The sequence below is a fragment of the Ochotona princeps genome, chromosome 21 (genome assembly GCF_030435755.1).
Source record: "Ochotona princeps isolate mOchPri1 chromosome 21, mOchPri1.hap1, whole genome shotgun sequence".
NCBI classification, from domain to species: domain Eukaryota; kingdom Metazoa; phylum Chordata; class Mammalia; order Lagomorpha; family Ochotonidae; genus Ochotona; species Ochotona princeps.
In genome coordinates this window covers 22333751-22360888 of record NC_080852.1, presented here as the reverse complement: position 1 = coordinate 22360888, position 27138 = coordinate 22333751, and the positions used below count along the sequence as shown (strand labels likewise).

The 27138-nt window shown below is 52.6% G+C and overlaps 1 protein-coding gene across 3 annotated transcripts; it reads right to left on the bottom strand.

The window, feature by feature from the left end:
- WNT5A (Wnt family member 5A) lies at positions 1 to 23071 on the bottom strand. 3 transcript variants are annotated; one of them, XM_058678985.1, is made up of 5 exons: positions 23011 to 23071; positions 10029 to 10162; positions 8536 to 8786; positions 4025 to 4317; positions 1 to 642 (listed from the first exon to the last, which is right to left on the bottom strand). In XM_058678985.1, exons 1-5 carry the CDS (start codon positions 23020 to 23022, stop codon positions 184 to 186), a joined length of 1149 nt encoding a protein of 382 aa, XP_058534968.1. In that variant the 5' UTR covers positions 23023 to 23071; the 3' UTR covers positions 1 to 183. The 3 variants fall into 3 exon arrangements, with proteins under 3 accessions (XP_058534968.1, XP_058534969.1, XP_004581613.2); XM_058678986.1 differs by lacking the exon at positions 23011 to 23071 and adding an exon at positions 16025 to 16692; XM_004581556.3 differs by lacking the exon at positions 23011 to 23071 and adding an exon at positions 10561 to 10700.
- Positions 23072 to 27138: the final 4067 nt, after the last annotated feature.

Genomic DNA, 27138 nt, shown 5'->3' with positions numbered 1-27138 from the left:
AATTATAATATTAATAACAAACCACAGAGTTCTTTGATGGAACGGGGAAAAATATGATTCCGGTTGTAATTCTTGGGGAACATTAAAAAAAATACTTTAAAAAAACAACACAAAACAGAATCACTGTACTTTCTATAAATAAGTGGGTCCTGGGAGTGGGGCTGGGTGATGGGTGGGCACCCACTACTTGCACACGAACTGGTCCACGATCTCCGTGCACTTCTTGCACTTGACGTAGCAGCACCAGTGGAACTTGCAGTGGCAGCGCTCCGTCTGCACTGTCTTGAACTGGTCGTAGCCACGGCCGCAGCACATGAGCTCGCAGCCGTCCATGCCCTCTGACGTCTTGTTGCACAGGCGGCCCTGGGTCCCCAGCGAGCCTGTGCTCTCGTTGCGCACACAGTAGTCGGGGCTGGGGTCAATGTAGACTAGGTCCTGCGTGGTGGGCGAGTTGAAGCGGCTGTTGACCTGCACCAGTTTGCCCCGGCTGTTGAGCCGCATGGCGGCCGCGCTGTCGTACTTCTCCTTGAGCGCGTCGCCCACCTTGCGGAAGTCCGCCAGCTGCAGCCAGCAAGTCTTGAGGCTACAGGAACCGGAGACCCCATGGCACTTGCAGGCCACGTCGGCCAGGTTGTACACCGTCTGGAGGAAAACCGGTTGGGGTGGGAGCAGATAATAGGAGGCCAAGTCAGTGCTCAAGTTCACAGAGGAGCACGAACCGGACGTGTTAGTAAAGCTCTCTCTGCCCCTCGTCTGGTGGGAGCCATGTTCCCTAGCTCCCCTTCATTCTCCTCCACCAGAAGTCTTGGAAACAACATGCATCTGTTCTTATCCCCTCATCGGTGCATCACCTTCACGCACCACCACCACCAGTTTCTGAATGGGTATGGGGCGCACAGGAAGTCACCGCCAGGTGCTACTTTGTTTGCAGGGAAAGACACAGCCACAGGAGCACAAGCATACAGATCTCTCCCCAGCTCTCCCGCGACCTGCATCACCTGCAGGGACCACCCCCCCAACACACAGCTGGGCTGTGAGCTCACTGCCGCCACTCCCATTTCACAGAAAAAGGAAAGTGAGGCCCAGGAGGATGAGTCCCCATGCAACTTACTGAGGAGTAGGGAGTGCCATGACCAAATTCAGGCAACTAGACTCCAAGCCTGTGTGCAGAGACTTCCCATAGCTATCTACGTGGGGAAAAGCATCCTGCCCTGGATAGTGAGGGTTTAAAGCTTGGCTCACTACGAACCACAACGGCTGTGTGCCAGGCACTGTCACCACGAAGGCGCCGACACTGCTGCTCTGGCTGGGCAGGGTTAGGTGATGGCGCAGTGATGCAGAGGCCATGTGCAGGTCATACAGCCTGCAGGCAGAGTACCTGGGTCCAGACGGCAGGTGCCCCTGCTCCAGCTCCCTCCCCTTCCTCCATCACCTGACCACCCCCAGACAAGCCAGCTGTGGACTCTGCTTCCTGACTGCCCTCCAACACAGGCCACTCACCACACCTGTCCCTCTGAGAATGGGGACTGCGAGGGGACCAAGTTCCAACACTCTTAGAAGGGTAAAATGAGGAGAGGCAGAGGAAGCACTTGGCTCCCAGGCCGCAGTGTAGGAAATCTGGTCTCTCTCCAGGGTGACGAGGGAATGGTGGCTGGGCCCTTGCCCAGTCACCTCAGGCCTCCCAGGAGCAGTGCCTACGGGTCTGGCCCCCCACAGGACTGTGCCCAGCAGTCTGGGAGGTGGTGGTTGTCTATTTATAGTGCCCACTGCCCACAGTTCCTCACGCCAGCGACCTTCCAGCGTGGTGTGGCCCGGCTACAGGAGCCCATGAGGAACCCGGAGGCCATTCTCCCCCACACACCACTCCCCCACACTCCCTCCAGGAACAACTACCATCCTCATGCAGGCATCAGTAAGGAGTCTTTTGTGTTAAAGGCGGGCTGGGCTGGGGGGTGCCGAAGTGTACTCCCTTGGCACGAGGCTGGCAGGCCCTCAGCTCATCTGGGGATGGATTTTCCTAACATGCTTCATCTTTGCTCCCCTTGGAGGAAAAGAAAAAGCACTAATGCCCTCCAGAAATTTTAATGGAACATTCTTGGCCCAGAGCCCATGTTCCAGCCTGTGCCCCCACCATCCCAGGACAATGTTGTCTGCTGTGGAGACTCGGTCCACCGTGATTCAAACTCGGAGCCCTGCTCAGATGGTCAGATGAGCCCCTTCCTGGGAAATGTCACTGCTTGAAACAAGCCCATGTTCACAATCGTTTTCAAAGTGCTTTGCAAGCCTGTCAGAACCTGCTCTTGCCACCCAGACTAGTCCTTGACCTCAAGCCCCTGCTGGTTGCTCTTCAGGAGGATAGTCCTAGAAGGTCCCAGCTGGCTGAGGGCACCCCACATGGGGTGCACCTCCGAATGAGGCTCAGCAAGCCCATCCACACCTCCAGCCTGGGGAGCACAGATGCTTGGAGGAGCTGGACACACACACTCGAGTGAGGAGTTCCCTGTGAAAGGTGGCTGCAGCATGGGCTGTCCCTTTTCCCCTCCAGGGCACCACGGGCCACATTCTGCTGAGGTCGGCCCTTCCTCCCACAAGGCAGAGGGGATGGCACATCAGGTGGAAGTACATAGCCCTTCACACTTTGCTCCCTTGTGGTGTCATGATCCACCTGTCACTTCCTGGTATGAAACTTAAACCTCAGGCTGAACTAAATGAAACCAGTCTTTTGTAGGTCCAAAACAATTGCCAAGAATTGGGCATTTCACAGGCTTCAACCTATGACCTGGTCTCATGTCACTGTCCCAACATCCCCAGGTGAGGCACTGCCTTGGCTCTTCACAGATGGGCAGATGTGGAAGCTGAGAGCCCAGTGGAAGCACAGCTGGGCCAGAACCTGGATATGTCTCTGATGCCCCAAAACCCTAGCTCCTCCCACTCCCTGCCCCCCAAAACTGCAATGCACACTCTCCTTCCAGAATAGGGTTTATCTCTTCCTCCCTGTGTTCTCGTAGCCTCAGTTTCCCCTCCTTTAACACGACAGGGTGAGGCCGGAGGGGTCTACAGTTCCTTCCAGTCCTTCGTGGTCTCCTCTAGGATTAGCTCCCTTCCTCCTCAAACACAGAACAGGCAAATCTCTGACCAGAAAGTTCCTGGCACCTACCTTGTGTGTTCTGTGAAAAAATAAAATAAAATAATGGCCCTGGTTTCCAGCGCTGCCAAAGCTAAGAAACATTTTCACCCCTTCATTTTAAAGCAGCCATGAAGCGCCGGGTATTTAACCACAGGAGAAAGGGGACTCTAACCACTGGAGGGTGGCTTTTTTCCTAGCCCCACCAGGGGAGAGGACAAGCCCGATGGTCCCAGGAACAGCATAGAGCTTGCTCTCGCTCTACTCTGGGATCGGCCCGAGGGGCAGACCCACCAAGTGCCACACTGTTAAAAGTGCTGTCATTTTCTTAGAAAAAGCCCTTTAGAATGGAAAAAAAAAAAAAAAAAAAAAACGCTTCTCAATCCATCAGGCCTGTGTGTCCTGACACAGGAGGGACAAGGCAAAGGGAACGAGCCAAGAAGGCCCGGGGGTGGGGGGGGGAAGGGCTTTCTGGGCCACTAGGAAGCAGACCTCTCTCCCAGATCCACACAGCCAGCCTCTAGCAGCTTTCAAGGGGCAGGAGGTGACATCAGGCTCCTGTCTGAGTTCTGCTAGCCACTGGTATGAGCACTGACTCACTACAAAAGCAGGGATTGAACATGGCCCTCGACCACTGGAGCACCTTAGCTGGGGTTCCCCCCCAACCCTCTGGCCGCCCTCTCCCTTCCTCTCCCCCAACACCCGCCCCTGGGCTGTGCACTCTTCACCAAAAAGGGCCATGTTGGGGAGGAGCTGTGTGAAGGAAATAGACAGACAGGCATGGAATGAGGTAAGGAGAAAGAGAAGGAAGTCAGACCACAGCTGTGGCGGCAGCAGAGGACTGGTGTGGCTAGAGCGTGGGAGGAGGGGGTTAGGAGACAGGGCACTGGGCGCACTCACCCTGCGGCCAGCCTCATTGTTGTGCAGGTTCATGAGGATCCGTGCGCTCTCGTAGGAGCCCTTGGCGTGGATGCGCTCCCGCTCGCGCGCGTCCACGAACTCCTTGGCGAAGCGGTAGCCATAGTCGATGTTGTCACCGCAGCCACCCCAGAGCCAGTCCCGCGGCAGGTCCTTGGGGCGCGCAGCGCGGCTGCAGCCGCAGGTGGACAGCTCGCCTTCCCTGCACGCGCGGCTCATGGCGTTCACCACCCCCGCGGCGCTCACTGCGTAGGTGAAGGCTGTCTCGCGGCTGCCTGTGGGCAAGGATGCAGGGTCACCAGGAAGGAGCCTGGCTCAACCCCGCAGGAAGGCCTGGGCTCTGGCGCTGGGATTCTCAGACACACTCGCCCTGGACCAGGCAAGCACCTGGTCAGGATAAGCCCCCAACAGACCAGCTCTGGTCCCCAGTGGAGCAGGCGGACAGAGCCCCAATTCCCTGCAGCCCACTAAATGAGGCGCCAGCCGACAGCAACTTCTGGCTGGTCCCTACCTGCTGAAGACCTGAAGGGGGAGTGAGACACCCATCCCTAGCTTACAGCCAGGTCCCAGGCCCACTATGGGGGCAGCCCAGAAAGATTCCCCCACAACACATACCGAAGCCACAAATGACAAAGGAGTAGCAGACTGGAGAGCCAGGCTGGAACATTCCAGAGCCCAAGGCAGGATTCTAAGCGAAACCGGATTGATTTTCTCGCCCAATGGTTTGAAGACATTCAAAACTCACTTCCCAGAAATGCACATGAAAGAAGCCATTGAGGGAAAACTCGGAAGTGGGGTAGATCTCTCCAAACTGAACGTCAGCACTGGCTCCTGACTTCCCTTGGAGCTGTCGCTAGAACAGGGTGTCGAGCGTGGTAGGCTGAGCTGCTGCAAGTCCCAGGGGCCCAGGGTCTCCACATCCACACACAGCCTTGTTCTAGCTGTCTCTAGAGTCATAAGCAACACTAACCTCCTTTGACGTCCCTAGCTCGCAGGTGGGACACTTCTCCATCAAGAACACGGGTGTCTGTGTTTAAAACCATCACTTCCCACAACCACTCCGGCATCCTAACAAGAGCTAGCATGGGAGCAAGAAGGGAAGAGCATGTCTTTCCTGCATCTAAGCTTGTAAAAAAGTGTCTGCCTGTAGAGCAAGAAGAGAAAAAAGTGGAGGGGCTCACAGTCTGCCTTCAGTTATCCTGCTTACACGTGGAGACATGGCTACAGGAACCAGACGCCACTTTCTAAAAATGTTGCAGCGTGAGAGAAGCGAAGGATCTTCATGGCCGCTGGAGCCGGGCCTGGGTCTCACTCTCCCTAACTGTAAAATAAAGATACTGGGTGGGAGGGAGCAAGCAGTAGTTCTCTCCTCACATTGCAATCCTCGTACCAGAATCTGTCTCCTCCATGTACTCTGGGAGTTTGCTAAGCCCCTTTTGGGGCGGGGGAAGCTGGGGGGAGGTGGCAGTTGAGAGAAGTTCAAACAGCTGACAATGGAAGGCCCAGTCTGTGGGGTACGGCTATACTGGTACAAACCACCCAGCGTTTCTTGAGCCTCCCCGCCCCCACACTGCAATTACAACCTCCCATATTTGAAACATGCACAACTTGAGAAGCATCCAGGGTGTTGCATCCAAGTGTGTGAATGAGAGAGGATGGGCAGGGCAGACAGAGTCTTCTTTGAGGATTAACACGGACACAACAGCAAATGCTGCAGCCCTGGATGGGAGGTCTGGGAGAATGAGAATGTGGCTAGCGGAAGAGCAAAAACAATCCTCGGAGCACCCTAGGAGATGACGCTGTCCTTTTTGTACAGAATATAAAAAGCTTTTGATACAACGTACTAATAATGCTGCCTTATAGGTTTAACATGAGCTACCCCCTGGCCCACTGCAAAGCAGACAAACCTGGTGGAAATCCCTAAAGTCGCCTGATCACCAAATGGGGAACTAAGTTTCCAAAGTGCTATCGGCTTGTGCATATCATCCTCATGGTGGGAACACTGTTCATTTCACAAGATTCCCTGGGTCAAAGTTGCATCTCCTGGGACTCTCATACCACCTCCTCCTTCCCACCCCACACCCCCGCCATCCCCTTAAAACTGGTGCTCTCCTGACAAATCTTTTCACAGCATGGAGACAAAGAAGAGATGGGGACAAAAGCTGGAAGGAAAAAGGAGCGTGATGAAAAATGAGCAAGTTTCCAACAGGAAGAGTGGGCCCCTTCAAGCCAGCAATTGTGCACCCTAGAAAAATGAGTCGTGCACGGGGTAGGAGGGGGCAGCCCACATTTCTCAGACACGGGCCCCCATCCTAGGGTCAGGTTCCCACAGATGGGAGGACTTGGCATGGCCCCGGCAGACTACATGCTTTGCGATGGACACACAACACACACCTTTGGGCACCCAAGCCATTGACGTTTTCCAAACCCACCCTCCCTCCCGTGGAAGAGTGACAGCCAACTGGCTTCCCTACTCCTGGGGCTAGGGACTGTCTTTCTCTTCCAGAAAGCCCACCCTGTTTCTCCTTCTCTCCAGCTTCTTCAAAACAACAACAACAAAAAAGTAAGAAGAGAGAGAGAACAGGCCCCATCAGCACCCCACAAATCTTTGGCTCTCAGAACACAGGCGGGGACTGTGGCACATGATGCGGCCGGCCTCCTCCTGTCAGCTGACGGATAGTTGCAACAGTGAGGAGGGCTCCTTAGCAGGCCATCAGGGAGTGTCTGTCCCAACCACTTCCCATTAGCCCAGACGGTGGCACCACACAGCTGAGGGCCAGAGAGTGCATGTGCGAGGGGCAATTAACTGGAGGCCTTTGTAGCCAGGGTTCTGGCTGGCTCCCCAAGGAAGCAGGCCCTCTGAATCTGGGACCGCATTGAAAATAAGATCTTTAGCAGGACTCAAATTCACTTAGCAAATGATAGCTTATACTGAAACCATTCTGGCCCCAAACAGGCTATGCATATATAAGAGCGAGAAGAGGATCTTAAACAGCAGTGTTGGAGCCACTACGTGGGAACGGAGTGCTGTTTTCCCCCTTCTGGTTTAACTTTCTGAGTGGGTGAGTTGTGTTCACTTGCAGACACATGAAAAACGGGGGGGGGGGGGGGGGGATGGGTAAGAGGCAGGCAGCTTCGCAAGGACAGAGAGGAACAGCCGGGAGGACAGACAGAAGGCCATTGGGACACATTTATTCTTGCCTGACTTGTGATACCAAAATGCAGGAAAAAAAATCCCATCTCTTCCGCACCTCCAATTAACTGCACGAGGCCACCCGCTTTCCAAGGAAAGCTCCTGTGTCCCTGCAGCTTCACCTGCAGATTCCGAGCCCCAGCACACACACATGAGCACGTTTTAATCATTGACAGAGAAGACAAAGCTGTAGGGAGCACCCGGGCTGGAGCTACAGGCCTTTCTCCCATTCAGTGGAAGGAGTGGCTGGCAGTCCTGTATTATTTTAGTTTATGAAGCTGCTTGGCTCAAACATCCACTGACAACTCTTTTTTGTTCTCAATGAATACACTCTTCAGGGTTTTTTTTTTTTAAAAGCATTTTATCCATCTGTGATGGATATTAAGCCAACTCTTTTTTTTTTTATCTTCGGTGAGTATAAACAGCTAATTCCTTTGATGGATTGCTTCTTATTTTAGGAGTCAGTGCAGTCATATTAATTATAAGAGCTTGTTTGCGTAAAAGAGACCCAAAATATTCACACTGGAAAATACACTTAGGACCACTTCTGTCAAGTGGGAGCTTCTGGTAAACCAAACCAAAGAGACAAACTGGGTTTTTCAAAAGTTTTACCATGAGCCCAGTTCTTCCCTGAACAGTGTAACAGGTTCAACGGCACATTCAAAATTAAGAACTGGATAGTAAACAATACACGAAATATGTTTTCTTAAGTCTGTGGGTTGAGATCCAAATTATGTGTTTTTATACCAACTCTCAAAATCACAAACATACATTGGATCACTTGAAATTAAAATTCTGAAACTAAAAATAAAGCACAATGTGGCATCTCTATTGCCACAGCCTCAGAAAACACCTACACAAAGAAAGTTAAAACCCTCCTGTCTTCCAACACACCCAGCATTCTGAAGGAGGGCAGTCTTCACGGTGATGGGCTCGGGCCACTGGAACGTTAGTTTCTGCTAGAAACCCAAAGACTTGTCTCCCCCCCCCATCAGCTTTGGAGAGACCAAAGTGAAGCATTCCGCCTCGACTTGAGGCAAGATGCGCTGGAAAGCAAAGTGGTGCTCCCGGGGAAGCATGTGCCAGCCTCCTGATCTGCTTTCAAGTCCTAAACTTCAAATCGGGTTTGGGCAGTGGGCAGTGGGCAGTGAGGGCCCTTCGCTCTCATGACCAAAGCCCCCAAGCTGGAAGGTGCCCTCCTCTGCAAGCATGCAGGCAAACCCTAAGGACGTGGCTTCTTTTCTCCCCACTCCTCTAGGAAAACCGAGGACTGTTAAGAAGAGATCAAACGGTGTCTTACCGATCTGCATCACTCTGCCAAAGACGGAGGTGTTGTCCACAGTGCTGCAGTTCCAGCGCCGGTGTCGGAACTGATACTGGCACTCTTTGATGCCAGTCTTGGCGCCTTCCCCGATATACTGCATGTGGTCCTGATACAAGTGGCACAGCTTCTTCTGTCCTTGGGAAAGGCCTGCCAGTTGGCTGCAGAGGGGCTGTGCTCCAATGATGTATACTTCTGACATCTGAACAGGGTTATTCATACCTAGCGACCTGCAAAGGGGGTGCAGGGGAGGGGAAGGGGGAGATGTGCATTCAAGGTTTCCGTGAACACATGCTCGCTCTCTCTCTGTCCCTCTCGAGGTGGGCCCCTGAAGCATGTTGGTGAGAGCACACAGCTGCTTTTTCTCTCCTGCTTGTCCTCATGACAAAGTATGGGAAGGGCTGCATAAAACTCTTCTGTTTGAACCGCAGTCAGAAAACAGAGGTATTGTGTAGTCCCCACCTCACCATCTGGCCCGTTGCTGAGCCCCTCTCTCCCTCCCTTCCTTCCCTGCTGGCCCCTCTTGCCATATACCTGCACCCATATTTCTAAAAATCCACCCCGGAAAGCGGGGGGGGGGGGGCAGGGGTTGGGGAGGAAGATGGCAGCTTCTGCCAAACTGGCCCGTGGCACTGGAGAGTGAGTCACTTTGCCCTACATACTGGATCACTGTGCCTTGCAAGCGCACGAGTGCCGAAAGCAGACACAGTTAGACACGGGTAGGAAACAGCTATCCCTTCCAACTAAGGGAAGAAGAGAAAGAATACGTGTATACATGGAAGAGAATCCAGCACACCGCTGGACGTTTGCAAAGGGCTCCTCCTGTGCTTATGAGGGACCCGTGGAGCGCACCGAAGTCACCTTTGGCAGGAAAAGGCAGTCCGCCATTCCGCCAGGAGAATCCCGCACGACAGTCTGCGGGCTAGCTATGAGCCCCTTCCAGAAAGAAACCTCCATGTAGGCCACTGGACTGCTTCAAGTCCACCTCCTTGGCATCACATGCCAGGGTCAAACACGTCTCTGCCTGCAGCTCAGCAGTCTTCCCACATCCCTGCCTACTTCAGAATCTGTACATTAATACCATCAGGTGACAGAAAGTAAAAACTGAAGCTCACTTTTACCACCCAGAGGTGGCAAAAAAAAAAGGAAATTTTATGGATAGACTTATAATTTTCAGAGAAGTTTCAGCTCTCTCTCATCTCATGATGCACACATATGAAGAGGTACCTCTATGCAAAGGGCCAAGATTTACAAATTCTGACTCCCTGTGGAGCTCCAGATAAGCTTCACGATATTAGCAAGTCAAAAAGAAAATTCTGGTTGCAAAGGTAAATGCAAATAGAAGATAGCCCACACAGAAGTATTGGATTAATCTACCGATGTTCGCCATCCCATTTTAAATACCGCAGCATCACACACACACCAATCTTTAAAACCAGACAAGACAGTGTATGCACACAGAATGAACTTACCACCAAGAATTGGCTTCTATTACAACCTGGGCGAAGGAAAAAAATACGGCCAAGGCCATTACGAAGGACTTGGAAGACATCGCGCTTGCAGCCGTCCCCAAAGCAACGCCTGGGCTTAATATACCAATCGACTTCTGGAGAGGGAAGAAAGGAGCATATGTTTATTGCCTCTCAGATAATTTTCAAGCATACCAGTTTAAACAACGGAAGCATCTGGGGTCTCTTAAGTTTACTGTTGATTGACTGCGCTTCTCCTGCGTGAGGGTTTTTTTTTTTTTTTTTTTGGATGGCCAAGATATAGGCAGTTTCTTTTTTCCAAATGAATCCACCCACGCAACCTCACGAGGAAATCTGATTTCGCTAGGATCCTGCGCGCGGGGCACGCCAGCGATTACATGTCTGAAAACTGCCGTCCAAGTCCCCGGTGCCAGGCGCTGCCTCCTTCCTGCCTAGCTTCAGTCCCGCAACCCCCGTGCTCCCCGCCCACTTCGCGTGGTGCTTCAGAACCCCCGCTGCCACCCTCGTCCCCGACCTGGGCTGAGGAACAAGTGAAACCAGAGTTCATTCCAGGGGCCAGAGGACAGGAGCCCAAAGGCGAGTGGAGCGCGCTGGCGGGCGGTGGCGGCGTTGACGGCGGCGGCAGCAGCAGCCGCGGCGGCTGCAGAGGAGGAGGAGGCGGGGTGGCCAGCGCGGGGGTGGGGGGTGGGGGCAGGACGCGGGAGGGAAGGGCAGGGGGTGGGGGGCGAGGCCCCGGGGACCAGTGCGCGCCGAGTGCCCAGCTGGGAAATGCAGCTCCGAATTAACATCGTATGTTTCATAATCAGTTTACGGGACGATCTGGGGAGAGCCACTTCCAGATGCGGAGAGCGGCGCGCGTGGGTTTCCTTGCGAACGCTCTTGAGCCAGACTGGGGCGGGGAGAAGGAGCTGGGGGGCCCAAGGCATAATAGCTGGAGAGTTCGCGACCAAAGGACCCACCGGCCGAGGGAACCGGAAAAGGGGGGTCCCCTCCCGCCTGAGGCCTCGCCCACTACTGATAGAGGGAAACTAGTCCAGAGGGAAGAAGGGGGTCTGGGTCCCCCGCTTTCCTGGAAGAGGATCTCTTCCTTGCCTCCATCCCGCCCCCAAATTCTGTGTTTTCACCCTCAGCCAACCGCCAAATAACGAGACGAGGAGCGCTAGAGGTCTGGAGTTTCCCTTGATCCCGGTCTGGGGTTGCCAGCCACTTCGCCAGGGCCATCGCGGCACCGGGAGCCTGACCCTGGAACACCGCCACCCTGCCTCGCCTCCAGCCCAATTTAGGCTCAGCTCAGTCAGTTCCAAAAGAAAGGAGCGGGGTGCAGGACGAGGCCAGAGCGGCTGCGAGGAGTCTCCTGCAGGCCCATTAGTGTACTGGATCTGGAACCGCAATGAGACCCCTGGTTTTCAGGGCACTAGGAACCCGGCGGTGAAGTACACTTTCTAAAGAATTTCCAGGACAGCAGGCGTCCCTGGAAACTCCCACGCCCGTTCGTCCACACTGGCGATTTCTCCACCTGCAGGCGGTGGCAGAGCAAGGCGACTGCGGGTGGGAGGAGCGGGTTTCCCCCAAGTCCCTTTTCACGTCTTTGGTAACCCTGCCGTGCTGCACAGTCGGCATCCCGGAGGGAGTCCCTTCCTCTGAAAAGGACAAAAAGCTGAGCCACCTCCAGGCGGCCAAAGGCCAAGCCTGGAACCCACACTATAAATGGACAGAGGGGACACAGGCAGCCGTGGAAACACTGCAGGGCTCTGGAGTGCGCTGCACTTTTCCTTCTACCAGCCGCCTCTTTGGCGAGGACACCTCTGCACTTCTCAGAGAGGAATGCTTCCTGAGGGTCCCCAATGCCGGCTAACCAGGGCTCAGCAGCCATGGCCCAGCCCTTCCCCACAGCACAGCAAAGCTGGGGGAGCATCCTGGAGAATGGAAACCTGGGGTTTCCCCGGACTTGGAGAGAGAAGGCTCCGTCTCCTTCCCCACCCCCAGCTGCAAGTGTCAAGTTTCCTCCGTGGGAGGGGGTGGGTTACGACGCTGGCCTTCCTGCTCTGCAAAGCTCGGAGAGCCAAGTCAACTCTCCCCCAACGCAACGGCAACCGGCTGAGGTGCAAGCACATACACACTCACACGCGTGCACATTTGCACACACACGTGCAGACACGTCCCGCCGTGCTTCCGAGTCGGCGGCTGGGATCACTGCAGCTGACCGCGCGCACACTTCCCCAGCTTCGCGCCGGGCGGGGCTCGTGGGGCGGGGCACAGCACCGGCAGCGGAGAAATTGATAACAGATTCAGCGGATTACAGCGGATCTCTTTGTTAGAGCCGAAGCCACACAAACAGAACCCACTCTCAGCCCGATACCGCCTCCCCCTCCGGGCAAGGCCGCTAATTCCCAGAACTGGGTCCAGTTGGGAGAGGGGCTGGGGGGTCTCCCCAGCTCGGGGGCGAGAGGTAGGTGAGCAAGTCCCACGGGCGACGGGACAGGCTGCCGCCCCTGTGCGCACAACGGGTCTCCACTTAACCTTGACTCGCTTGCCCGGAAACACCTTGGCTGGCTTCCCGCGCCTATCCTGGTGCAACCCAGGAAAGGCCCCACCAGTTTTCAGAGACTGAAGGAACCCAGAGCGCACTCGCTAATAATAAATAAGTCACCTCCGCAGGGTAGAATGTTCCCGTTTGTTTACCAAGATCTGATCCAAAAAGACCTTTACAGAATGAGACCTCTTGTGGACCCTTCACACTGGGACTAACCCAAAACTTTATGGATAGAGAGCACAATGTCTCAAAGAACAGACACTCAGGGAAGTGCACCCTGGAAATCTGCTCTCTGTGTGCCAAGGAGAGGGGCCAGGACACGCTGGAGATGTTGGTGCAGGAGTGGAGTGGAGTGGGGTGAAGTGAAGGGAGGGGGTTTCACTCCCTCGTTCTCCAGGGGCCCTTTTACCACCCCATTATGCAAACACTTGCTCCTAGCCTTGCACTGGATCAAAGGTGAACCTAATGCTGTATCAACTGCAGTATTGGGGGGGGAGGAGTGATGAGGAAACAAGAGGTTCAGGGGACCCCAGGAAATAATGAGGACACGTGCACAAAATCCCCACAGCCCTCTGTTAAAAGTGCCGAAAGAGCCAGCAAAGATGCACTGTCCCTAGCCCCTGGGGCCCCTCACCATCCCTCACTGGGTCAGGGAACCTCTTCTGGCTGACTCCTTGTCCACAGTCTGAGATTTGGGAGTGGAAACAATGAGGGAGACCAGGCAGATGGCAGGAGTGAGCTTGATCCTGGGGCTGATGCAGATGACGGGAAGAATGGGAAACTCCAGGAAGAATCTTAGAAAATAAAGTTTTCCCCCAGTCTGGCATTTCCATCTGTCTCTAGCAAGAGTCCAGAAGGATGCTGCTAGTTAAAAACTCTGAGGGAAAAGGTCTGAACTTGAGCTGTCCTGTCCTGGGGAAAAGGGGAGATGGGACCGAAGGGGCTAGTCCGGGTGTGTGTCCGTCCTGAAGGATGCATACAAAAGGGCTCACTGGCCCTCTAGGCTCCTGCCAGGATCGCCCCAGAGGGGTGCATATTCCCAGTGCTGTGTACACAGGGCACATCAAGAGTGGAGATCGGAGGAACAGCCAGAGATCCCAATAAAGGCTGAAGTTGATGCGTGAGTCCAAGTGGGTGCAATGGACTTGACCAGCCAGCGGATCAGCCAAAAGCCGCGGTGAGCGCCACGGCTGGGAGACTCTGAGAGGGAGGAATGCTCTGCCTGGCTGCTTCTGTCCCCTCCAGTGGCTCTTCAGAAACCAACCTACTCACTCACACATCACGTAGACCTTGGCACGCAGGCTGTCCCCACAAGCTAAAACTCCGCTAGAGCTGGAGCACTGCCCACTGACCAAAAAAAGAAAATGAAACAGCTCCACCACCCCAACTTTCTAACCAAAGAGAAGGGAGGCCAGCCAGAACTGCTCTTGAACACAGCCGAAATTTGGTGAGACAAGCAGGGCCAGACTCTGGGCCTCCTAGGGAGACACCTTCCTGCTGCCCAGTCCCAAAGCTCGACCAGTTGCGGCAGCCACGCCTCCCACTGCTTTGGACTCAGGTCCCTCTCGGCATTGTAGCGCAGCGGCCAGGCAGTGTAGCTTGCACTGCTTGGGGCGTCCCCAAAGGGCACTTCTGGGATTGGGACGGATGAAGAGGACGAAGCAGAGGAAGAGGGAGCAGCCTCAGGACGGCCCAAGGAATGGAGCGCAGAGGCGCCCTACTTCAAGGCGGCCAATAGGGGGCAGCCGGCACCGCACGGCGGGGGAAGAAAGGCAGCGGGACAGCTCTGGGCGCTGCGCACACTGCAGCGCTAACCCCTTGCGGACTGGTGCGCTCTGGCCAGCGGGGCCGGGCATGGTAGGGGGCAAGACAAGGGGCTCTGGGGCCTGATCTACTGGGACAGTCTCCTGGTGAAGGAGTCAGGGGCAGGGAGAGCAAGACTAGCGTGTCCAGGACCCGAGAACAACCAATCCTTTCCGTGCACACCCCTGCAGCACAAAAATCCATACAACTGGACACACACACACAATGCTTTCGACTGCCACCCCTCCCGAGCCACCGAGCCACCGTTGCGTGCTCTTGGCCAGGCCTCTGGAAAAGACTCCCTGGTAGATTTCTAGAAACCAAACCTTCCCCATCCGCTGGTCCTCGGTGAATGTGCTGGGACTGGCGGGACAGCAGGGGCTAAGGAGGTGGGAACCCATGGCGAGCCCCTCTGTCCCCCACCTATTGCCGGAGAGGGACTCAGTAAAGCAGGGCCTGGGAGCTCCAGTTCTGCGTGTGTGGTTTTTCTTTTCTTTTCTTTTCTTTTTTTTAACTTTTGGATGGGGATTAGGAGTCATTTGCTTTTAGGAAATATCTTAATTCCAACTTTAACCTTATTCTTAAGGAAACTAAAAGTGGGAAAGATCAAGCGCGTAAAGAAAAGGAAGGGTCGAAGCTTGGAGACTGAGGGAAAAAGGTTATTTGGGAAACAAGCAAGTTATACTGCAGGAAGAAACGCTAACTTTTCGGAAAAGTGAACTCTCGATGACCCTCGGAGTGTGTGACTCGGCTTTAACATACAACTGACAATTAAAACAAACACGAGTTCACAAACTGGTCCCCGCCCGCTCTCCTAGCGCGAAGGAGGCTCGAGAGAGTTTTCTAAAGGACCAGGCCGACTGCACTCAGGGGGTCGGGGCTAGCAATCCCTGCCCGACCGGATTAGAGCCTTTGCGACCACTACTCCCCGCCCCCACTAGCGCTGCAAAGTGCCTGGGCTCACCCCGGTGGCGGCTAATAATGCTAATAACGCCACCCCGCTCCAGAGGCCGGGTGCGCACTGGCCCCTGGCCAGGCATTCTTAAAGGCGCAGGGCCTGCTACGCTCCGGTTCCCCGCTTGCCAGGGTGAGCCTGCATCCTGGTCTTCGCGGGATGCAAGCGGGGAATGCGTTGCTCCGAGGTGGTTGGCTCTACAGTTCCGCTGCCGGTTCTCCCAAATTGAAGAGCTCCCTTCCCCTTCCCAAGCCAGGGCTACACACCCTCGTGGAGCTCCGGCGGTGGGCGCTTGGTAAATATTTGTTGAATTGAATCATTATCCCGTTACTGAAATATACATAGTAAATTACACTCCAGGTTCTCAGGGCAAAAGCAGAGTCGTACATGAACTGCACTCTCTTGCAAAATTCTCTGCCCAGCGCTTTCCCAACTTTTCCCTCTCTAGTCCAAAAGGTTGGTGCTACAGGAAGAGGTCTCCGGGGACTGTGAGACAGTGCGTAGGGGGGGGGGGTATAGGCAGTCCAGGAGTAGGGGGTCCCTGCCAGTGGTGCTGGCGGTTGCAGCCTCTCGAGGCGGCTGGAGAAATGGAGGAATAGGAAGAGGTGGAGGAAAGCCAGTTAACTTCCAAAAGGGGGAAAAAAGTTTGAAAGTCGAGCGAGAGTCCGCGGCGTACAGAACACCTACCTTCATGGCGAGGGGGAGGGGGTGCCGCGAGGGTGCACACGCCACCCGAGGGAGGGCAGCCGAGGATTCCGGGTGCAGCGGTCGGGTTCAGCCTACGGGAGCGAACTAGGAACAAGGTTGCGGAGTCCTCCGGAGCTCGTCTGGTGGGCGCAGTGAACCGGAGCCGAAGCGGGCTCTGCTGCCCGGCCCTGGGCTCCTGAGCCGGGGCAGCGCTGAGATGCGCCCTGGAACCGGGGAGACGTAGACGTTCGCAGGCCGGCAACGAGGGCAGGGCCCGGTGGCCGGGGCACAACAAGGGAGCCGCGGGTCCGGCGAGGGCGCGCAGGCGACTGTTCCGCAACGAGGCGCTCCCTCTCCAACGTCCATCAGCGACGGCGGTAATTAGGGCTTTCCAACCCCAAATGTGGGCGTGATTGTGCAAAAGACTTTACAACAAATAATAAAAAAAATCTTCACAAGAGTGAAAAAAATGCACTACTACTCAACTCTGGCCCGGGGCGGGGTGGGGGGAGGGAGGGCGATCCTTGTGCCCAGGTGCCCCCAGTTCATTCACACTACCGCTTCGGCGAAACTCGCGGCGGCTCACGCCTCCTGAGGTCGGGCTCCTCCTCTACGGGTCTGTGGCTGAAACGTCTGCTTTCCAGGGGGTTGATCCTACGGTCGCGAGTTGGGAGTGTGGACGTCTGTGCGCGCACACACACCCACACAACACAGAGACACCCACACACCCACTGCAGCTTCGCCGATCAGGCGCGCACAGCTGGTTCTCCAGGAGATGCCGCCGAAAATGCAACAGTCGCCAACTGAGTTGCCAGAGTCAGAGCCGAAGTCTGTCCTTTCATGTTAGGGTCCGGCAAAAACCGGGGGAGCCAAAGAAATGCAAGATGCTTTTCCGCCCCCCCTCACTCCCTCCCCACCTGGAATTTTCTGCCGAGCTCCGAGTCCGCGAGGTGGGCCAATGGGCGACTACCCGTGGGGGGGGGGGAGACGCTGGCTCCCCCTCAACCCTTTCTTTCTCTCTTCGGGTTAATCTCCCGGTCCGCACCACCCCGCCTCTGCCGGGCGAAGAGGAGCTAGGGCGCTGGGCTGAGGAAGGGAGAGAACTTTCGGGGTTCTGCAGCGGCGGCGGTGGCGGCGACTCAATTCCAGCGGTCCATGGCCGGCAGGGAAGCCCACCTCCTCGTCGGGCACCCGGGTCCGAGGGGCGGGAGAGCCGGCAGGCGGGCGGTCCGGACACGGCGGTGGTGGCGGTGGCGGCGGCGGCGGAAGGAGCTCGCTGGGCTACGGCCGCGCGGAACCGGACTCCTGGCGGCGGAGGCGGTGCCTGGGAGCGCGGAGCAGCTTTCCACGCGATCCCGCGCCCCCAAACAGACTGACCGGTCACGGGGACCGTGTCCCCCCCACCCACCCCCCGACCCTCCTGGCTAACTGCCTCCCTCCTTCTCTCCCTCCCTCTCCAGACTCCTCTGCTCTTGGTGTTCTCAAGGAAAAAAAAAAAATTTTTTTTTAAACTTGCAGAACCAAAGGCAGCTGGAAAGAGAGAGGGAAGGGGGGGCAGAAAGGAAAAACTCAACTTTGCCTATGCGCATGCGTGGTGAGGCCGGCCTATGACAAACTCCGCAGGATTTTAAAGCCGTACTACGGGCTGGGGTGCAGGAGGCGGGTGCACCCCCCTCCCGGGTGCCCCCTTCTCTGGGCTCCCCATCCCCCAGGCATCTGCTAGGAGAGGGAGAGGTACACTCCGCAGCCGCAGCCTGCAGCCGCCTGCCTGACTGCGCCCCTTCGGAGGCCCCGGACAAGACGCGCGGGAGGCTGAACCCCAACTCCCCGGACTGGTCCCCTCAGTTCCTTTATCCCAGATGCGAGCTCCACGGAAAGATGGGCCGCCTTGGAACTTCGTGGCAGGGAAGGGGGAGTCTGCTCCCCTCTCTCTCTCTCTCTCTCCTAGGGGAGGGCACCTAAGCCTCGCGGCTGGAGGAGAGTGGGCGCGCATCTGGCACAGCCCACCCCCCCACCCCCATGTAGCCAAGGTCTGGGTACCCAGCCGCATGCTAGCTCTCCAGGCGTGACACGGAGAACTTAGAGGATGCCTTTCTGTGGGAAGAAAGCAAGACTCAGTAAAATTAGGTTCCAAGCACACTGGAACATCTAGACCCTTCTAGATCCCCATGTCACTTTGGCTCTAGCGGGCGTGGGATTTCTGGGTGTATAGACACCCGACCGGGTCCGCCAGCACACCAGGGGCGCCAACCCCCGCCCCCCAAACAGTGCCTCACACTGGAGCTCAATTCCTGTTTGCCATCAGCTCCATCTTCCAGGCACCGAAGGTAGCACACACACACACACACACACACACACACTCTCCCCGGAAACAATTTCCGCCATCCATCTGCATATCCTTGACCTTGAGAGCCAGCTTTGTGGCCTGGATACTTGTGACGGGTATTTTGTTCCTCCCATCTCTTGCCCACTGACCATCCCAGGGTGCTCTGCCCTACCCTCGGCAGTCCCCTCCCGGTCCTGGTCCTTACAGAGCACCGCTGACTACAGCCTGGCTCCCCGTAGACTGCAAGAGTCCGGTCCTCCAGCTCAGTCTGCGGCCTTGCTTCCTTTGTCAGAGGCAAGCAGTGGGGAGGAGGAAGAGGAGGAAGAGCAGCTCAGGGTTCCACAAAGCTCTCCTTATACATCCTCCTTTCCGCTTTCTGGGTGCTCTTTCCTCTGACCCTCCCAGGCCTTGACCGCTCAGCAATCCGTTATCATAGCTTTCCTGTAGCCACAGAAGGCATGTGAGATGCTAAAAATGAGGAGGGGTATGTGTGTGTCTCTGCACCTGGCGCCTTCACCCTCCCATCACCTTCTCTCTGGGTTTTCTGCCAAGTGGCTGCCCGGAGCCACTGAAAGGGATGCAGAGGACCCAGGAGGGCATCTTGGCTCTCTACCCCACCCTCCCACCCAGGCATGTGCAGTGGCACTGAAAGCTGACAGGGAGATCATTGCCTTTGTCTTTGAATGGAGCTGCCAAAGGGCACAGAAGCCACCTGGAGCCCAGAAGCAGTTGGCATGTATGCCGAGAGAGGTCCCATGTATGCCATCAGTCTAAGAATACCAGCCATTGTCTACCCAACTACAGACTTCTTTATTTTTTAAGCTAACTCCTCTTGCCTCAGTTACCTGGCTAATTATCTGCTTCTTTCCAAAGGTCTCTGCTTGGGCAGGTGACAGTGCCAACTGTCCCATCCTCTGATGTGTTTGTTACCATCTTTGTGGAGGAGGCACTGGGTATTGGTAAGGACACTCACTCTGGAGTCTGGGGGATGGTGAGGGTGAAGCATGTAAATCATGATTTCCAGGGCTACACTGAGTGTGGGTCAGGTGCTTAGCTAGCACTCGATGCTTGATCTTCTAGAACAACAACAACCACCTGGAAAACAGGGGGTCTTCCAATTCCTTTGGTAGTAACCCTGGACCTCAGGGGCAAGGCCATGTGTAGTCCTGATTTATTCTACTACTCACGGAAGGCACACAAGCACCATCTCATTTGTAGGTACTTTCCCAGATCTCACTGGTACTGCTGGAAAACCAGTAAGTGAACTGCCCCAATTTTCTCTTGCAGAAAATTTCTAAAATTTCCAACAAACCTGTCTGGGTCAAAGGGCTTCTGATAAAGGGCTGTGGATTTGATCTGTAGATGTGAACTCTGTGATCAGTTTCATTGCTACCAGGGCCTCATCCATGCTTCTTGGCTTGCTGGCATCCCAGCTCCCGGAACAGGGCTGGCCATGAAGAGTGTTCAGTCCTGAGCAGATGAATGGCTAAAGATGCCCAGGAGGAGTCAACCTTATGGAGTACAGGGGTGAGGACCTCAAGAGCGGGGCTTGGCCTTAAGTACCAGTCCCAAGGTGGGTGTTGCCTGGGTTGGCTGGGAAATGATCTGATGGTGGCTACAGGCCCACAACAGCCTGCCGGGGAGTGAAATGCCTTGTTTCCCCTTGCAAGACTCTTTCTGCCTTGGGGTCTCAGAGCTCAGACTGAATTATCTAAAGGCATATTGGCAAGGCATCATCACCCAACTTCAATTTGTTTAAAAAAAAAACAAGGTTTTGGAGTCCATGGAATAAATACATCAGTATTCTTGGCTGTTCCCCCAACAAGGTCATTTTCACAAAGTGGAGCATGAGGTAAGGAATTTGGGAACCATGGCATCGCTCTGCTGCCTTCCCCAGTGGGAGAAAGCAGGGCCTGGGTTGCCATTCTGAGGAAAATCCACCCCACCCCCACCCAGCTTTATGCCCGGCAAATAATATTTTATGGCCCCGGGTTTATGGTAGTGTTTTAATGATCTGCTGTAGAAAGCCAGTTTCTCCCCAGTTACTAGAATTTGTCAAGAAGGGTTGCGGGCCATAAAAGAGGGTCGGGCCCCAGGGACAAACAGGCTCCATCTTCTGAAATAAACTAATAAAGAGCCCCAAGATGTTTACTCCCTCAGAGTCAAGACCAGCGGGGCTGTGTGAGAGGGGCCCCCATTTGGAGCACTAAATGGGACAAAGAGGCCGGAAGAGGGCGGGGGGCGGTGTTTCCTCACTACCACATGGCCACAGTCAAAGTAAGCCCCTTGCATTGTGCTGGGGGGCGGAGGACTAGGAGACAAAGGGGGCTCTCCCTTGAGGTCAGCTCCCATTCTGGGACTCTAGCAGACTCCAGCAAGCTCCTCACATGGGGTCTGATTGCCATGCCCTGCGAACTTAGAAGCCCCTGTGTTTTCAAGTCACTGGTGCCTTTGGAGGGAACTTGGGTGGCTGCTTTTGACTTTGTTTTTGTCTCCTTTTAAGGGACACCGGGGTCAGAGGATGGTTGGAATCCCAGCCCTGCCTCTTGCTGAGTGTCTGTACAGCAATGCCTAATTCTCCTGAGCCTCACTCGGTGTCCTGACTTGAAGGTAAAGTAAGCAACCAAAGTAGTAAGGACACTGTAAGAATTGAGAATGAACAAGAGCCCTTGGTGCAGCCTCCGCCCATGGTTACAGCTCAGAGAATGGCAGCCATGAAGTGCTCATGTCTCTTCCAGTACCGTCTGTCCCGAGTTTCAAGTGAAATCCAGCATTGGGTTAAGGGAAGAGAGAAGTAACGTGACAGACAATCATCATACAATTATCTGCCGTGGGCACGAGATGGGCTTCAGTAAGGATAAGGCAGGCGAGTGAGGGCTAAGAATGAGTGAACGATACTTGCTAATACTGAGTTCTTGTGCATCCGTTGCCAGCCCTGCCCAAACCCCACACATTTGTTAGCCTCACGTCATCTCACTACTTCGTGAAGTTGCTCCTGCACTACACAGAGGAGGAAGGCTCCAAGAGGCCACTGTTTCTATCCAATCAAAGCTCTTTGTTACAGGGGCAGAAGCTGGGAATCGTACCTTCCAACTGCACTAAGCAACAGACTCAGGTACCCTGAGGAGCAGCCACAGCAGAAATACCTGAGCCAAGTTCAGTTCAATGGAGTGGTCCAAGAAGTAGTCTTATATTTCATGTGTTGGTTCTTTTTGAACTCTTGACTTCCCTGGCCTCACCACGCCTCTCTCCCACTTCCACACACACACACACACACACACACACACCCCTGTAGGAAAAGCATCCCTTCTCCACGGTTCACCTCCAATCCTCACCTTGTGCTGAGCAATCTTCACATAATTGGGACTGCTGTTACTCCTGGGTTATCCTAGAAGCCACACAGGAAGGAATGAGGGCTCTCTGTCCTCGGTGCAGCTTCGCTCACTGGTGTTCCTGCCTTGCTTCAAGTCCTTCAGGCAGCGGGAAGGTTATCAGATAAGCCCTAAACAAGTTCCCCTAGCCTGTGAGGTTCAAAGGAATGCACCCTGGGTGTCTGCTCATCCAGATCAAATGCCAGAATTTGGGCGCCCATACTCCCTCCAGCTCAGCTGCCCAATGTGTAGGTGTGTCTTAAAAGCAGATACTACCCTCTTTCTATCCCCAATGACCTCCTTTCACCCTGATTTGCATGGACACCTGTTTACTTGTCTAATTCGCTAGACCTCACTAGCAGCAGGTAGCTCCTTAGGAGGGCTCTGGTGTATCCCGTCCCAAGCTGTGACTATACCCTCAGCCCCTGCACAGGAAAACATGCTTCCATGAACGATGGAGTGATCTTACTCATGGCCACCTCACTGCTAAGCAAGTCTCAGCCTTGGTGATCCGACCCCTAAACATCAGGGATTAATCATCCTATGCGACCTTGCAATCAACAGAGTGCGCTTTTAGAGAGTGTCCCCCCCCTTCCTCCCAGGGGCACCCTTTGTTCCCCTTGCACTTTCCTACACAGGACTTGTCCAAGTGAAAGACTTTCATAGCAGACTGTGAAGATGGGCAGTATTCAATTGACACTCCCCGCTGAGCTGGCATTTGCTTAGGGCAGCCAGTTGGGCATGGCAAGTCCTGGCAGGCAGTTCAGTACTGTCCTCTCCTTGCCCCAGAAGGGTCACTGGGCATTCCCAGGCTGGGATTCGAACCCAGAGAAACCATTTCCAGGGAACACTATTCCACTTACTCACAAGGAGCTTTTTTTTAAAAAAACAACCAGCCACTGGAACTCCATTTAATTTCATTATTACCAGTAGTTTTTGCATTTGTCAATATCCTGTGTCTTGATCTGGATATCTAAGCTGTGGAATTCCAACTGAGCTATTCTCAATAATTACTTCAGTCCCTACACACCCCACTACAGGCTTACACCTAGGTGTGTAACAGCAGGTTTCTGAACTGGTCATCTAAGTTCCGCACTCTGAAAGGGCAATTTTGAGAAATGGACGACTTCCCAAATGTTTCAGACATAAGCATGCTTGCTATGAAATTAGCTGCTAGAGGTGTAAGGGCTCATTAGAAGACAGATGGAAAATACTCACATATGGTTCTAACTAAGATTCTAATACAAATCAGATATATCCCTCCCAGAGAAAAAGTAACGAAAGCTTACCTGGGGACACATTTGGGTGAAACTTAAAATACACTCTGCTTGAAGAAGAATCTTCCCTAGCATCTGAAAATTGAAAATTTACTTTGGTCAATTTCAACAGTGTGTGTGTGTATATATATATATTCAACAGTGTACATACATAATACATATTCTCAATGTAAACATGTGCATCTATATATTTAAATCATTTCTAAATTAACAGTACGTACTTCTTTATGGCATACAGCATGATGTTTTGATGTATATGTTTACACTGCAGAATGGGTAAGTCGAACTAATTAGCAACTCCATTTGCATGAATATTAATTTTACTGTGGTGATAACTTCAAAGATGTTTTTCCAAGTTTTTAGGATTTTGCCAGTCGCTATAGTCATCATATTGTACAGCAGAGCTCTTGACCTCACTCTTCCCACCCAAAATGATTTATCCTTGGAACGACAGTTCACCTCCCAACACACACCCAACCTGACATGCCTACCCACTTGCTAACCAGCATTCTACTCTTCAGGTTGGCAAGTTCGACTTTTTTCCTTCTGAATGTAACTGACATCACGCAGTATTTTCCTGTGTACCTTGCCTATTTCTCTTAGCATAACAGCCTCTAGCTTCATCCCTGTTTTCCCAGTTGACAAGCTCTCTTTTTTATTTAAGGTTGGTCAGTATTCCCCTGCATGTGTGTATTCATCTCCCTCATCCATCCTTCAGTTACTCACCTTTAGGCTGACACCAGGTCTTAGCTATTGTGAATAATGCCATGGTGAAATGCAAACACAGCTATCTCTTGGTTATACTGATTTAATTGCTACTGGGCATAAAGATTACTTTCAAAGTTCATGGACAAACATATTAAAAGATGAACTTGGGGCTGGTGCTGTGGTATAATAGTCTAAGCTGCTGCCTGCAATGCTGGCATCCTATATGGACACTGGTTCAAGTACTAGCTGCTCCACTTTCATCCAGCTCCCTGCTTATGTCCTGGGAAAGCAGCAGAGAATAGCTCAAGTCCTTCAAGCTCTGCACTCCTGTAGGAGACCTGGAAGAAGCTCCTGGCTTCCGGCTGGGGACCAGCTGAGCTCTGGCCATTGCAGCTATTTGGGAAGTGACCCAATGAATGGAATCTCAATCTCTCTCTCTCTCTCTCTCTCTCTCTCTCTCTCTCTCTCTCTCCCTCTCTCTCTCCTTCCCTTCCTCCCCCTCTCTCTCCTTCTGTGTGTGTGTCCTTCTCTCTATAACTGCCTTTCAAATAAAAATAAATCTTTAAAAAAATTTATACTAACACTTCATAATTACATATTTTTAGAATCCATGCATAGGTCTCTCTTCATAGCTGTTTTCCATGAATTTTTAAGACTTTTAAAGGATTTCAAAATACTTTTATACTAAGACACTTATTTTTTTATATTTTCATGAAGAACACAATATGAACTGTACATTTATGATGCTTCTAATTATTTTAAAAACTTTCTCCTGTTTTCTAATATCTTTTTAAAATTTTATCTTATTTTAACTGTTAATTAGCTTTTAACAGATCTCGTCAAATTTATACATACAATCCTAACAATATGATTTTCCCTTCCTTCCCTCTCACTTCCTTTCTTCTCCCTTTCTTATGCTTTCATTCTTTCATCAAACTTATCTTTTAATTCCATTTTCTATGAACTTTTAAAAGCATTCTCATTCCCTTAGAATTGCTGGATCACATGATGCTTTTTTGTTGTTGTTGTTTAGAAATATACACAGAGAGGAGGAGAGACAGAGAGGAAGATCTTCCTTCCAATGATTCACTCCCCAAGTGGTCATAATAGGTGGAGATGAGCTGATCTGAAGTCAAGAGCTAGGAACCTCTTCTGCTCTCCCACATGGGTGCAGGGTCCCAAGGCTTTGGGATGTCCTCGACTGCTCTCCCAAGCAGGGAGCTGGATGGGAAGTGGGGCTGCCGGGACACGAACCAGTGCCCATGTGGGAATCCTGGTAAGGCTTCAAGGCAAGGACTTCAGCTGCTAGGCTACCACGCTGGGCCCTCATATGATGGTTTTATTTCTGTCTTTTTGAACAGCCTCTTGTCTCCCATTATGGCTATACTAATTTGCATCCATATTAACAGATATCACGCTTCATTTGCAATATTGAATCAGTGATGGAGAAAAATGGTAAGAGTCATTTTTGCAAATAAAGATGACAGAGATGAGCCATTGAGACCAGTTACCTGTTCGACCTGATGGAAACCTGTGTCTGAAAGATACATAAAGCTGCCTGCAATTTCCAATGTTTCAAGAATGTTGTCACTCACTGGAGTGATTTCACATGTTACACTACGCTAACTGGAACTACTCTAACTGGGCTTGTTTCCTCAGCCTCCTTAAATAGGACCTCAAGCAATCCTACAAAGCAGAATTAAATTCCAAAGCCTTTAAATATTGTATATATATACTGCTATAATCAATGTTAAATAAAATGTATCTGCTATGGATCTCAAATATGTCTCCATAATTCATTGAACTGTGGAGAAAAGGTTCTTTTCCTTGCTCAGCATAATCCTTGATGCAATCATCTGGAAGTGTCCATGAGGTCAGGTGACAATTCATTGAGTTTGAAAACCCGAGGAACTCTGCCAGGGCCGAAGAGCCCGATGTCGCTGAACGTATTTAAAGTAAGTGGTTTTGACTTAAGCAAAGATTTCTACTTAACCCAGAAGAAAAGCAGTCACTCTGTGGAAATACCCCAGAATTCGGGAAAGTGAAATGAATAATGGCCAAGGATTAAATTTACCTATTCCGGCGGGTACATATATCTACCGAGTGTATACAGGAGCACGATGGCTCCACTCACGCGTCATTTGTGGACAACGCTCTTCTGCTCAACCCAGGGGCATGAGCCTCCCCCATGGCCCTCAGTCCTTCGTCATGGAGATATGTCATAACAGAGATTAGGTGGTATGTAAGCGCCATGCCTCCCTTGGGCCGCACGCTCAGTTCCAGGAGGTTGGAAAACATCTCTTGGATGTTTGAAAATGGGACTCAATACGTAGATTATCAACATCTACTTCCAAATTCACCAACAGTAAAGCAAATCATAAATTTAGCCAGTCAGCTTTTGTTGGGGCTAAATTACAACTACGAAAAATAAATCAAAGAAGTGTTTAAAACATATGGAAAGTAACAGCTACAGACACAACCGATAGGCTATGCATGCATTCATTCATTCCATCATTTGCTCATTCAATAAATATTTATGGATCATGTAGTGTGGACCATTAACCATTCACTTTAGAAGTATTTATGGTATACCGTATTTACTCCCTCACTCGTTCATTCATTGAACTGGTATTGTTTATGCCAGATCATGCTGACTTGTCCATTTGAAGCAACAGAAAATTACTGCACACTTAGCAAATGCCACACTTGTACAGACTCTAGAACCAAGTCCTAAACGCAAAGGTGAGATGAGAGCCCTCAAAGCCTATCTGTGAGCATGTCGTGGGTATCAGTGATGCCTGGGCAAGGTCTTTAGCCTACGGGCTCTTACCCCAGCAGATCTGGAAAAGGGCCCAAAGGGTTCAAGACCCAAGTTCAACATTAGATACTCTCCTTGCACTGGCTGGCTAACCCTGGAAATCTACCCAAGGGGGGTCCAGCAGGAGAGGAGGTCAGTCAACATTGTAAAACCAACACTCAGCGATGGCCTGGGCTGCAGGGCACTGCCATCTGATAGAAGACTCGGAGCATGGAGGAACTTCGGGCTGTTAGTGGATTAAGACTTGGAGAGGATATAAACAAAAACAGTTCCTCTCCCCATTTATTTTATCATTTTGTCTATTTCATTTAAAAAAATGCGATCACTCCTCACCCTTCTCTGAGTGCTTGCCTAAGTCTGTGCTCAGTATTTTATAGCCATAAATGAACCTGACTTGAACGTTAGTAACAGCTATTATTATCCCAATGCTACATCAAAGGGGAAACAAGCTCCAAGAAATGAAGCAACTTGCCCAAGGTCACATAGGTGGAATCTGAGCCCATCCTGGAAAGTGGCAGACCTGATTCTTCAAGGCGAAAGGAGAGAGAAGCAGCAGGAGAAAGGAGAGATATGGGGAAGAAGGCACAATAAGAAAGAGATGGAAGCTAAAAATC